The following is a 13335-nucleotide window of genomic DNA, read 5'->3' as shown; positions in this document are numbered from 1 at the left end:
GCATGTGAACAAGCCTCTCCCTGCTTCTCCGCCATCCGCCCGCTTCTAGTCTAGCGCCCTCCCCGGCCTCGTTGGACCTCTAAACTCGGTCCAAGTCGCGGTACAGAGCGGTAGAGAAGTGGTACAGAGTGACCCGCCCCAGCTCATGCCGAGGCATCGACACCTTTTGCTTGTCCAAACCCGGTCCGTCCGCATCACTTAAAAAAGTCCGAGGAGCGTGACACCGTTTTCTCTTCCTTCTTCTCCTGATTGAACTCTCTCTGTACACCATCTAGATACCCTCCCCTTCTCCTCCTCTTCTTCTTCCCCCCTCACATTTGTGTCTTGACGTCGTATTTCGCTTCAGCGTCACTCCCCATCATACACACACACAGCAACCTGCCGACGTCATGGCTGAGCAACTGAGATACGACGGCCAGGTTGTGGTCATCACCGGAGCTGGCGGTGGTCTGGGCAAGGCCTATGCCACTTTCTTCGGCTCTCGAGGCGCCAGCGTGGTTGTCAACGACCTGGGCGGTACATTCAAGGGCGAGGGAAACTCTACAAAGGTCGGTGAATGAATGAATGCCCTTCTTCTTCTTCAAACTGTAGTCGCAATCGACATAGCTAACCGCCTCCTCCACAGGCTGCTGATGTCGTCGTCGACGAGATCAAAAAGGCCGGCGGCAAGGCCGTTGCCAACTACGACAGCGTCGAGTTCGGCGAGCGCATCATCGAGACCGCCATCAAGGCCTTTGGCCGCATCGATATCCTCATCAACAATGCCGGCATCCTGCGCGACATTGCCTTCAAGAACCTCAAGGACGAGGACTGGGACCTCATCATGAAGGTTCACGTCACGGGCGCCTACAAGTGCTCCCGCGCCGCCTGGCCTCACTTCCGCAAGCAAAAGTACGGCCGAGTCATCAACACCGCCTCGGCCGCCGGTTTGTTTGGCAGCTTTGGCCAGACCAACTACTCGGCTGCCAAGCTCGCCATGGTTGGCTTCACCGAGACGCTGGCCAAGGAGGGCGCCAAGTACAACATCCTGTCCAACGTCATTGCTCCCATTGGTATGTGTCTTCTATGAGGCTGAATCTGGCTTTCGTTTCTGAACCGATTGGCTAACCTGAGCGTGACAAACAGCTGCTAGCCGCATGACCGAGACCGTCATGCCCCCCGATGTTCTCAAGGCTCTGCGCCCCGAGTGGATTGTGCCGCTCGTTGCCGTGCTCGTTCACTCCAACAACACCGAGAACGGCGCAATCTTCGAGGCCGGTGCTGGTCACATCGCCAAGCTGCGATGGGAGAGATCCAGCGGTCTCCTCCTCAAGGCCGACGACTCATACACCCCCGGCGCCATCCTGAAGCAGTGGAACAAGGTCATTGACTTCTCCAACCCTCAGTATCCCTCTGGCCCCAACGACTTCATGACCCTGCTGGAGGACTCCATGAAGATGGGCCCTAGCGAACAGGGCGAGAAGCTCGACTTCACCGGCCGCGTCGCTCTTATCACTGGCGCCGGTGCTGGTATTGGACGTGCTTATGCTCTGGCCTTTGCCAAGCACGGCGCCTCTGTTGTCGTCAACGACCTCGTCAACCCTGACACCACCGTCGAGGAGATCAAGAAGCTCGGCGGCAAGGCTGTCGGCGTCAAGGCCTCCGCCGAGGACGGTGATGCCGTCGTCAAGGGCGCCATTGACGCCTTTGGCCGTGTCGACATTGTCGTCAACAATGCCGGTATCCTCCGTGACAAGGCCTTTACCAACATGGACGACAGCCTGTGGAACCCCGTCATGAACGTGCACCTGCGCGGTACCTACAAGGTCACCAAGGCTGCTTGGCCCTACTTCCTCAAGCAAAAGTACGGCCGTGTCATTAACACCACCTCCACCTCTGGTATCTACGGCAACTTTGGCCAGGCTAACTATGCCGCTGCTGTAAGTTATTCCCCGAATTCATGTCTCTTTATAAGTCTAACGTAAAATCACAGAAATGCGGTATTCTTGGCTTCTCCCGCGCCCTGGCTCTCGAGGGCTTCAAGTACGGCATCTACGTCAACACCATTGCCCCCAACGCCGGCACTGCCATGACCGCCACCATCATGCCCAAGGAGATGGTCGACGCCTTCAAGCCCGACTACATTGCTCCCCTTGTCCTCGCCCTCAGCAGCGACAAGTGCCCCAACCCCACTGGCGGCCTGTACGAGGTCGGCAGCGGCTGGGTCGGCAAGACTCGATGGCAGCGAAGCGGTGGCCACGGCTTCCCCATCAACGTGCCTCTAGTGCCCGAGGAGGTCGTCAAGCAGTGGGAGAAGATTATCAACTTTGACGATGGCCGTGCGGATCATCCCGAGAAGGCTCAGGACGGCCTGGAGAAGATCATGGCCAACATGGAGAACAAGGTATGAAAACGTCACGTACACGATGTTGAATGACTTTTCTTTTTATTATTTTTCTATCATTTGTTTTGTCTCTCCATCTGGCATGTCAACATTTGGAAGAAGACTCTGTATCACCACCTCGAATCTATCAAAGCCCTGTACATATTGGATAGTTTCCTAAAGATGAAAGAAATGTTATTGGAAAGAAAGAGAACAAGAATTTCACGTTTCACATTGAATGACCCGTGCTAATTTGTGTGTGTTTTTTCGCCTCATAGAGCGAGGGTGGTTCTGCTACCGCCCCCGAGAATGAACATCTCGCCGCTATTGCTGAGGCTCTCAACAAGGAGGGCAGCCCTACCGAGTACAACTTGACGGAGCGTGATGCCATTCTGTACAATCTCGGTGTTGGCGCCAAGCGAAAGGAGCTGAAATATGTCTTGTAAGCCGTGATAACCCCCGAGAGCCCTTTTATCTCACAAGAAGAACACACTACGTTCTCATGAACCCATCTCAACATCAATTATCCTCCAATTTGTTAAGAAAGGACATATCTAACACAAAACAGTGAGGGCGCAGAAGACTTCCAAGTCCTCCCCACATTCGGCGTCATCCCGGGCTTCAGCGCAGAAATGCCCTTTGATTTTGACACCATTGTGCCAAACTTCTCGCCCATGATGCTGCTCCACGGCGAGCAGTACCTTGAGATTCGCAAGTTTCCCATTCCTACCGCCGGTCGCCTGCATTCTCGCGGGAAACTCCTCGAGGTCATTGACAAGGGCTCTGCTTCCATTGTCAAGACTGGCATTACCACTGTTAATGCTGAGACTGGCGAGGATGTATTTTATAATGAGATGACTGTCTTTTTGCGCGGCGCGGGAGGTTTTGGCGGAGCGAAGAAGGGTCAAGATAGGGGTCCCGCGACGGCAGCCAACGAGCCTCCCAAGCGTGCACCCGATGTCGTCGTCGAAGAGGCCACGGGCGAGGAGCAGGCGGCGATTTACCGTCTGAGCGGCGATTACAACCCTTTGCATATCGATCCTGGGTTCGCCAAGATGGGAGGCTTCAAGGCGCCCATCCTGCACGGCCTGTGCACGTTTGGCGTTGCAGGAAAGGCTGTATACGACAAGTTCGGCGCGTTTAAGAATATTAAAGTGAGGTTTGCGGGGCCGGTGATTCCGGGGCAGACGATTGTGACGGAGATGTGGAGGGAGGGAGGAAAGGTTGTGTTTCAGTGCAAGGTGAAGGAGACGGGCAAGTTGGCGATTGCGGGTGCTGCTGCTGAACTTGCGTGATGATGATACAACTTTGATGAAGGATAAAGCTGGATGGAAATGTGTACTATATTTTTTAATGTTTCATGTTGTGTTAAACAGGCTAGAATGCAATATTTTCATGTCGACGATTTGTTTTAATTCATGTGTCAAGGAGTTTTCTATCCATCCAATTCATCAAGTTCTGTTATTATCTCGCCCTTTACATGTTCATGAATCGACGACGCTCAGTCCCTCGTAAAAAGAAAAAACAAGCTCATGAAAAAACAAATTCCCAATGCCGAACCGTCCAAACTAAAAGGAAACACATATGCAAAGAGAAGAGATGAAGAATTAAGGGAACGCGAGAACAGCCGTCATCTATCCTCGTCCTGTACTGTTTCTTCTGAAATAGTTGCAGAATTAGACGAGTACTTGGGTGCGCTCTTGATAAAGACAAAGGAAATAATAAAAAATCGTTAGGCAGGTCTAAGTCAAGCCCATCTTTATGGAAAGATATCCAAACTGGCTTAAAGCGCTGCCAGAAGCGCATATCATCTTTGGATCATGCATAGCAATCTCTGATAGTCCACATGACGCCGCGCAGAAATGATTCTCAAGTCATGAAAACGACAAGGAGGAGAGATAGAGAGAGAGATACGCCAGAAATGCAGCCCGAGCAACTCATTCTCTAGCAAATGCTGACAAACCCCCAACATTGGCTTCTCCCCATCTCGCTCACACGAGGATCATCTCAATCACAATGTCCAAAACTTCCCCCAGAGAAGGCAACCGTCCCGCCACCAGGATCTGCTCCACGCTACCCATGCCCGTAGCACGCGCCGCGATGCCCGTCTCCAGAAACGCCTTCTCCGGCCCGGACAGGTCCCTCTTCTCCGTGTCTTTCCACTTTCGCTCTGCTTCTTCGCGGGCTTCCTGAAGCACTTGGTCGACATTCTCCGACTCCCATAAATTGCACCTCTCACACTCGAGGCATGGTCTTGGATCACCGTCGGGCCGGAAGTGGTCGCAAAAGTGCCGATATCCTTCTTCAGTGAGGTCGGCACGGCAAACGTAGCACATCTTGTATCCGCAGGGACAGGTGAGCTTGTTGCAGCCTGCATTCTTGACAAATGAGGTGTTGCACCGAGGGCAGACTCGTTTGATGGCCATGCTCATGGCCTGCTCAACCTGTGTTCGCAGCGCAACTAAAGATGACTCGTTGCAGACATGAATGTCTGTCCAGACCTTACTGCACGAGAGGCAGGATACTCTGCCACACTCGGGATTTTGGCAAGAAAACTGAAGACCACGTCGGCGTCGAGAATGTCTTGCAACGGCAAGCTTCCATTCTGACGATATTTGCTTCCAAAAAGACGTCCAAGAGGTGAACGCCAAAGCGGTAAGAAGAGATATCGCAGCCAGAGGAAGGACGAGGACGACGCAGACGAAGCAAAAGAATAGAAACATCAAGTGAAGAACGCCGGCAACCCGAATCCGCATCTTTGACCTTTGATGCGGCAAGTATATATCGTCAATCTCCGCATAGTTGCAAAACGGACAGTGTACCAGTGGTAGTTTTGCGGCAAGCAAAGCGTGCTCTGCAAGTCGCTGGTCTAGTTGATGTAAAATCTCGGCACCCTTCTTCTCCTCCAGCATGGCCCTACGCATATGTTCATATGAGACATAGCCGGGACACTGGTCGCGGTCGACGGCCATGCACCTCAGGGTTCCCGTCTCGGGGATGATGCTACTCAGCCAGCCTTGCCCAAAGACGGCCTCCTTGATGGAGTGCTGGACGCAGCGGAAGCAAATCATGTGTGCGTCCTTGTTGCAGTGCGTAAACTCTTCAAATGGGCCCGTGGTGAAGCAGCACGTGCACTCGTGGATGGCGCCCGCCTCTTCGGCTTCCTCGTTGTTTAGCAGCACAGCGGCTGCGCGGTCTTTAATCTCCCGCTCTTCTCTATCCTTTTCTTTCAGTGGGCGGATGAGCGCATCGTATAGCTCGCGATCAAGCTCGGCATTGCCCGTAGACCGCACCGTAGGTATGCTAGAGCCATGACCAGTCGTGCGCCAGCGGACAAGAGGATGGTTGTCTGCCTCGCCCGTCGCCACAGGCTTCCGTCTCATGAATATAGACGAGATGGTGAAGCGCCATGATTTAGATGACAGCGTCACAAGAGTCCTCCGAGCGTCCAGGTATGAGTAGTTAGACTCGGCAAGGACCGCATTGATGGTCGACTTGGACAGGCCTTTAAACTCCTGCCACGCAAGGGCTTGGACCGCCTTCTTGTACTCGTTGCTTCGGAATATTTCTGCTCTCGGCACCAGCCGATTGCCGGGGCCATCAACCTCTGCTTCCTCCTTGTCCTTGTCCTTATCCTTGTCCTTGCTGTCGTTCCCAGCCTGCAATCTGTTGTGGCTCTCGGGCCCGGCAACTTTCCACCTGCCCTTGACCCATACCGCACGGTTCTTCAGCAGAGCATCGGCCACCAGGGCGAGTCTCGATTCGCCGTCAAAGTTGCCCAGCAGCTCCCGAAAGACCTCGATCTGGATATCAGGGAACACGGCCGCCAGGGCCTCGAGGCCGCAGTTGAGCTCGCGCAGGTCCGGTCGTTCGGGCGGGATGCATGGTAGCTGGGCCTCGTCGTGGATGTACTCGGGTGGGATGTCGCCGTCGACGGCCGGGACAGAGCGCGCCTTGCTGGAAGACGAGCCGAAGGAAGACGATCTATCGCTGGAAGAGAGCAGCGCTGGCAGGGGCATGGCGGATGCTCATGCTGGAGCGGTGCCCTATGGCATGGGCCGGGATCTAGACGGTGGGGGATGTCGGTTTTGTCTCGATCGATGCTGCTGATGGAGGCAAAAGGTGCTGCTGTACTCTTGTAGAGATGGCAGGATTGTTTGTTGCTGTATGATGATAGTGGGAAATGATATGGGGGTATGAATATGGAAAGAATAGCGGTTGAAGATGAAGATGAAGGTGAAGATGGCGATAGCAGGTTGTCCACGATGGTGGAGTTGCTAAATTGAGTTGCTCACCTAACATTGAACCTAAGGCCGATCCTCGTGCTCTAGTGAGTGCGCTGGTCCCTTGTTACCTGCTGGTAGCTGTACTTTAGTGCTGTGACGGTGTGCCTTTAATTGGTAAGCCTCATATGAAGCTGCAGTATTGCATACCTGTCAGGGCGATTGGAATTCTGCTGCGGCGGGAGGTATTCTCTACTTTAGCTTGATGTCAAAATGATCTGCATTCTAACTGTTCTTTGTTACTGCCAACATTCACTGTACCAAGCAAACAGTCTCAGGCACTCGCCCGATTCCTAACATGTGATTCTGATACCCTACATCTCCTGATTCTCAACTGTCTTTTGCTCTTCAATACTGGCCAGCTGCTGCAAAGTTAATATATACGGGAAATACTAACCAGCACTCCAGTCTAATATTTAGCATCCTATCCATTTCTTAAATTTAAAGCTACACAAGCAAGTTGTAGGTAATGATACTAGCAACTAGAGAAGTATATCGATGTATTGAAATACGCCAACTATCGATCACCTGTAGTAGGAATGATGAGACTCAACCCCTACAATTCCTTTCATCGGCTCAAGACCAGTCAATGCACCTCCAGCAGAGTCAATCAGCTTGCTCAACAATTTCCCCTCCGTAAGAGCCCCCAGATTATCTATAGTGATGCTTTCCAATAGCTTCTCACCTACTCCGCCAACTCCATTGACGTCAGGTTTCTCCTTGGAGGGATCAAAATACACGGGGTCGTCCTCTGGTCTCAGAAGCCTATAAGCACGGCGCAGGCATTGCTTAAAGTCATGTATGGAGCCGGCCTCAGCCTGCAGGTCGAATTCGGCTTTGAAAGAAATGGCTTTACCATGATGGTGTGATCGCTCGACGAGGACTGCCAAGTGGAAGTTGGGCATAACGCCGTAATTCTGTAGCTCGTTTTGCTCACAATACCACTCAACGCCAGAGAATCTCCTAGTGTTCTTGTCATAAAGACGATCTGCGGTTCCTCTATCAAAGTGCCGCCGAGTGTACGAGATCTCAGAGCTTTTATTCGCGCTGACTTCTGCTTGAACGACTTGATCGACGCCCATTTTGCCTCCATATCCATTGATGTCTGTAACATTTGCTTCCGTAATGTTTCAATATTCATCCTGTACAAACGGTGCGTAAGCAACCACCTGAGGACATGCTTTGAAGCCGTCCCTTTGATCGCGTTTGTCGTCTTCGCCAAATCGAAGACTGATCCTCACCGACTGGAAACGAGATTCGCGGTCGTGGCAGGATAGCTTTACCCCCAAGACAATCAGAGTCATGGGTACCTCTTTATCGGGATTCTTCCAACCATGGCAGCAGAGGATAAGTTCAACCGTCTTCTTGAATTTCGATTTTTCTGCAGAGACATGTATCGCTGATCGCTGGAATCGATTGTCTTTGGGGTTGAATATTTTGAACCCGCCAAGCGAACCGCTGAAATCAGGTTCTAGATCTTCGTAAAGGTTATCATCCGCATGGAAGATAGCATTTCTGATGGGAAAATTGAGATTGGAATTTTGAGCCATGTTTTAGTTATTCTACCCGCAAGCCGAAGTTGGGAATGTTTTCAAACCATGAGGTGTTTAAATGGGTACCATTAGCCTTTCTTCCCCAATACTACTGAAACTGGAAGAAGTGAAAAGCCAAGTAAGAATGTAGAAATAAATACAAGACGTTAGGCACGCCGTAACAGAGGCGAGATACATTTTCGTGCCGCCTTTATAACTTCCGCCTAAGAACATTGTGTGATGATAAGCTTGTGGTACAACGGCTCGTATTTGTAAAGGTAGATATTCAATCCTGTACACTATCCCTATATTAAACATGTTGTACAGAAACTCGTATTTGTAAACATGACAGAGTACTTCCTGCTATGGTAATATTAGTCTTGTTGTACTACCTCGTATTCATATATAATAAAGTCATATGCACTATACCGATATTAAACTTGTTATACAACAGCTCGTATTTGTAAATACAACAAGGTGCATATTAGAAGTACATGGCTGAACAACAACAGGATAAGGCATGATTGGCGGAAGTTCTTATCGAAGTTTTACAAGGAGTCAAGGACGACTTCTTGGCGGCCAGCGAAGATGAAACCCTCTCAGATCCGCCTGCAGTATCCCGATCTTTACAGGGAGCTTATGTTTTTAAGTATTGATGCCTGACTAAGATAATTCGCGCCATTATTCGAGGTTCCCGAAAACTTGCTTCTTTCAGTCCCAAAGCAGCTTAACTCTCATCTCCGAATGCATTTGGATTCTAACTAGAGCTTCAATTCAGGTTGAATGTTGTTCTTCAGATTCATTTTAATGCCTAAAACTAAGTTTTTGGTACTCGATATGACCAAATCGATACAACCATGGATTCAGTCAGCTCTGGCTCTCCAAAAGTCCAGCCGTTTTCGCTACTAGAACAATTGGGGGGTTATGAAGATATACCGTCCTACTGGGAGGACCTGGAATTTAATTATGACGAGGATATAACACTTGGACAAATCATCCAGGCAGTCGTCAAATGCTTGGAAATGGAGTCAAAGGCACCTACCGAAGAAATCGACGCAATTATTCTCGATCAACTGCGAGCAATCTTGACGTACGAGTCTGAAGAATCACTAGAACTCCAAGCTAAGAAAATCCAGTTGCTTCAGGCAGCCACAAAAGATCACGCTTATTACAACCAAAAACAAATCAAGGTCAGGATGATCGAGATGCGACTGCGGTGTGGAGGCTTGATTGTGAAGGCTATGTGCTACCGTCATCCGAAGATAGCATTCCAGCCATGCCCGGATAACCATGACATCGGCGGGAGGTCTTTTCTTCCGTCCGCGTTTCAATTAGCAGCGGAATCAAGATCTGAATATATATTACAAATAATACTTGACGAGCTCTTGGTAACTTTTGAGCACGACAATAACGCCTATTCCGAGTCTAAATCGCCGGTGCAGCAACCACAGGAGATCATTCGCGATGGCGAAACCGCAGAAAAGAACATGGCGGAGGTTGTAGAGCTATTGCTCAATACCTTCGCCTCCTTACCACTTGACGTTTCATCTAAGGTTATGGATATCATCAAGATAATGGTGGGAAGAAATCCAAGTCTTCTCAATGAGAAAACTTGGGAAATCGCAGTCAAAACGCCATCACCAGAGTTCGTTCGTCTTCTACTGGAGTCAAATGAATCAAAATTTCTCACAGAAGCGCATGCTTTATTTGTCGTGGAAAAGGGAACTGCGCAGATGTGGGATATGTTTCCAGAGAAGTCTCGCCGCGGTTTCATTTCAAAGAAGAACTGCAATTTCTTGCATATAGCCGTATCACTGGGAAAAGTCGATATGGTGGAGGTACTCTTGAAGCTGGAGCCTACTCTAATAGAAATAATAGCGGGAGAGGCGGGGCGTGAATCGCATGAATATCCTATACAATATCTGAAGAAACTTGAAGAAAATCCGAAAGTTGATGAGGACGGCAAGGCGTATAAAGCCATTCGAGATCTACTTGTTCACGCCATGATTCGAAGCCAAAATTTTGGGCTTCAGAAAATTCGAGAAATACTGAAAGATTCTAACGGTATGTTGACAACAAAATTTCCTTTTTACCCGGGCGCCAATTCCAGTCAATGTTAACAAGTAGGAATTTATTATACAGTGGAAGGTGAGTGTCTTCATGAAAATTCTGTGACTTCATAAACACCTGTTGCTAATATCTCCACAAGCCAAGGATATGTCATTTCAATTCCCGCAGTTCAAGTCAGATGCGAAGAATCAAAGCTGTACAGACTACGTTCAGATGCTGAAAGTAATGAATGCCAAGTTTTTCCAGTATGAGAAACTTCTGAAATATGCCGCCTTTCCTGATCTGAGCGGCCAAGCGCCATTTATGGGCAATGAAGACTTAAAGCAAGTTCACAGAGAAGTCAAAGACGTTTTCGACTGGTTGAAGGAACGAGGCGTTGAAGAGGTAATGACCTTGACGGTAGAAGATCGCTTACACTGTCCACATAGTGACGAAGATGTGGCGGCATGTGTCAACAATTTCCGTGTCAGAGTTCTCAAGTGGAGAAAGCTGGACATATACCTCAAAAATATCGACAAAGATTCAATAGAGGAACTGCATCTCTATTCCAGTGGCAATCAATCTGTTCACGATCAGTGGTTAGTTCAAATACCACAATTTAAGCGGGTAAGATGCCGAACCTGCCCCTACCAATGTGATCATGCCTGGTTTTACTCAAGTGCTAGCTGAAACGACTATACGTGTATGTGGTAAAGGTAAGTCATGAAGCTGAAACACTTTCGCCGCATCGCAACGTTAGCACATGCAGTACTAATGGCGCCATTAGGATGTTCTTAGTCCGCTTAAGATAGACAAAGTAAAAAATCAGCTTCAAGAAGATTTGAATACGTTGCATAGAAAACCCGGCTATCCATGGACAATTCATGAAGAAGAGGCGAGTATTGACAAAGATGGAGATTCCGAAAGACAAGACAAGATCCAATCCAATCTGCCTAAGACCCAACCGAGAATTACATCTGAGGCCCAATCCAAGATCACGCCTGAGATCACGCTTGAGATCATGTCTGAGGTTCAACCTGGCATTTTTACTAAGATCTCGCCTGATATCCAACCTGAAATCTCACCCGAGATCTCACTTGATATCCAACCAGATATCTTAGCTGAGATCCCGTCTGAGATCCAAACTGGCATTCTAACTAAGATCTCGCCTGATATCCAACTAGATACCTTAAATAAGATTCCGTCTGAGATCCGACCTGGGATTACAACCGAGATTCAATCTACGATTACACCTGGAATCCTAACTGAGATCTTACCTAAAATCCCAGCTGAGATGGTTGATAAAGTTGTTGCTAAGATTCCAACTGAGCTCTTGAATAGAATCCTAGCTGAGATACGAGCTGAGACGCTTCCGACCCAGCCTAAGACTCGATACCAGATCGAGGTTGTGCCAATACAATGGCTTCAGCTGCGAGAAAATATTATATACCGAAGCTTGGATCATATGTAAGGCTCAAAAAATGCGCTATATATTTAATGCTCACATTTCTAATAGTTCTTCGGATCTTGTTGGCTCGCATTTGGCAAGATTTATCCAAAACTTTTCTCAATACCACTATGAGAACATAGGAACAAAGAAGACAAAAATTGCACTGATCGACAGTGGTGTTGTTGTCGTTGGAGGGTCGCACGGTGAGAACTACGAAAGGAAAGAAGGAAAAAGAGAGAAGGAAGAGAAGGAAGAGAAAGAAGGTAAGGAAGAGAGGAAAGTGGTGGAAGAGAGGGAAGAGAATGAAGGGAGCGCATCTGGCAGTGTCCTGGCACAGCGAATTGTTGAAGGCATCTCGCTTGTCAGCAGGGACAATGAAGAACAACCATGGTGGCATGCTACTGAGCCACACGGCACCCAGATGGCAACACTTATTTGCTCTATAAACCCTTTCTGCGAACTTTACGTTGTCAAAGTCGCCGAGTCAAACGCGTCTGGAATAACGGGGCATAACGTAGCCAAGGTGAGAGCGATTTCGTTCCATATCATCTATTTTCTTATGGTATCATGAAAATGGAGCGAGAGAATTAACTCTTATCATGCTTTAGGCTATTGACTGGGCACGAACTAAAGGGGTAGACATAATATCCCTCAGCCTCGTTACCTTCTCAGACCCGAATAAGGACATGGCCGCTGCTATCCAAGCAGCCAAAAGAGATGATATTGTCATCACTTGCAGCACCGCAGATGAGGGCAGCATAGTTGCTCGCTCGGTGGGCGAGAAAAAAAACGACAGCGTCCTATCAATTGCCGCATGTGATAAATGGGGTAACTTACTCCCTCAAAGTCAAAAAACGGGCTTCACATACCAATTCATTGGTCATAATGTCCATGTCGGCCAAGTACCCTATTTAGAATCTGCTGAATCTATTGAGGGGAGCTCGGTCTCAACCGCAGTCGCTGCAGGAATGGCTTCACTTATTCTGGCATGTGCTCGGATTTCATCAAGCGTTAAGGTCAATGAGGGAAATGACAAAGGCGATCGTACGAAAAATTGGAGATTTGACACGGTAAAAGGTAAGTTTGACGCAATGTCAAAAGATACTAAAGGCTGGGTTGTTTTGGAAAATCTATGTGGACCAGGGCGACTTGAAAAACCGTACGACTTTAAGAAGCTAGTAGATGAAACTTTCACGAATTAGGGTTGAGAAATACCTAGAACTTAAGCATTTCTGAATGTGCAGTACTTTGTTTCCATGGAGTCGGTCAAATTGGCATCATGATATAAGATCATAGACTCTTGCGAATGGTGACGCAGGAGCTGGTGAGCGGACCAGACCATCCAGGGTGAATGAGGCCCCATCTCATTATGCCAGAACCAACATCACTTTCGGGGCGAGAGGAACCGCCGCATCCGGCATAGATTGAGAACTGACCAAGGGCTGAGATGAAGCTTTATGTTCTTTGTCACTGTCAAAGGAGCCCAGGCCCGTCCAAATCTGATCTGACGCCGCATTTAGAAAGGAAGACGAAAAAACCACCCATAACAAAGCATATCGGAAGACTAGCTTAACTATGCGGTCGCCTGCTCTGAGATCATTGGTCCGTAGGAAATGATTTCGAAGATACCAACTCAATATGTGGTATCTATCGGGCCGT

General features: G+C 48.9%; 4 protein-coding genes across 4 annotated transcripts; 2 read left to right on the top strand and 2 right to left on the bottom strand.

The window, feature by feature from the left end:
- Positions 1-389: 389 nt before the first annotated feature.
- Positions 390-3657, top strand: T069G_01250 (short chain dehydrogenase domain-containing protein; the record flags this gene model as incomplete). Its single annotated transcript, XM_056168460.1, has 6 exons — positions 390-548; positions 626-1052; positions 1126-1919; positions 1973-2383; positions 2641-2804; positions 2931-3657. 6 exons carry the CDS (start codon positions 390-392, stop codon positions 3655-3657), a joined length of 2682 nt encoding a protein of 893 aa, XP_056033776.1.
- A 696-nt stretch (positions 3658-4353) lies between these two features.
- T069G_01249 (uncharacterized protein) lies at positions 4354-6381 on the bottom strand (the record flags this gene model as incomplete). The annotated part of the gene is made up of 1 exon (XM_056168459.1): positions 4354-6381. The coding sequence occupies one exon, from the start codon at positions 6379-6381 to the stop codon at positions 4354-4356; it is 2028 nt and encodes a 675-aa protein (XP_056033775.1).
- Positions 6382-7169: 788 nt separating this feature from the next.
- Positions 7170-7727, bottom strand: T069G_01248 (uncharacterized protein; the record flags this gene model as incomplete). The annotated part of the gene is made up of 1 exon (XM_056168458.1): positions 7170-7727. One exon carries the CDS (start codon positions 7725-7727, stop codon positions 7170-7172), a length of 558 nt encoding a protein of 185 aa, XP_056033774.1.
- Positions 7728-9034: 1307 nt separating this feature from the next.
- Positions 9035-12878, top strand: T069G_01247 (subtilase family domain-containing protein; the record flags this gene model as incomplete). The annotated part of the gene is made up of 6 exons (XM_056168457.1): positions 9035-10241; positions 10387-10853; positions 10913-10942; positions 11014-11693; positions 11743-12199; positions 12285-12878. The coding sequence occupies 6 exons, from the start codon at positions 9035-9037 to the stop codon at positions 12876-12878; spliced, it is 3435 nt and encodes a 1144-aa protein (XP_056033773.1).
- Between the last annotated feature and the right edge of the window lie 457 nt (positions 12879-13335).

This window comes from Trichoderma breve, chromosome 1 (assembly GCF_028502605.1).
Source record: "Trichoderma breve strain T069 chromosome 1, whole genome shotgun sequence".
Classification (NCBI taxonomy): Eukaryota; Fungi; Ascomycota; class Sordariomycetes; order Hypocreales; family Hypocreaceae; genus Trichoderma; species Trichoderma breve.
This window is presented reverse-complemented; position numbering and strand designations above follow the sequence as displayed.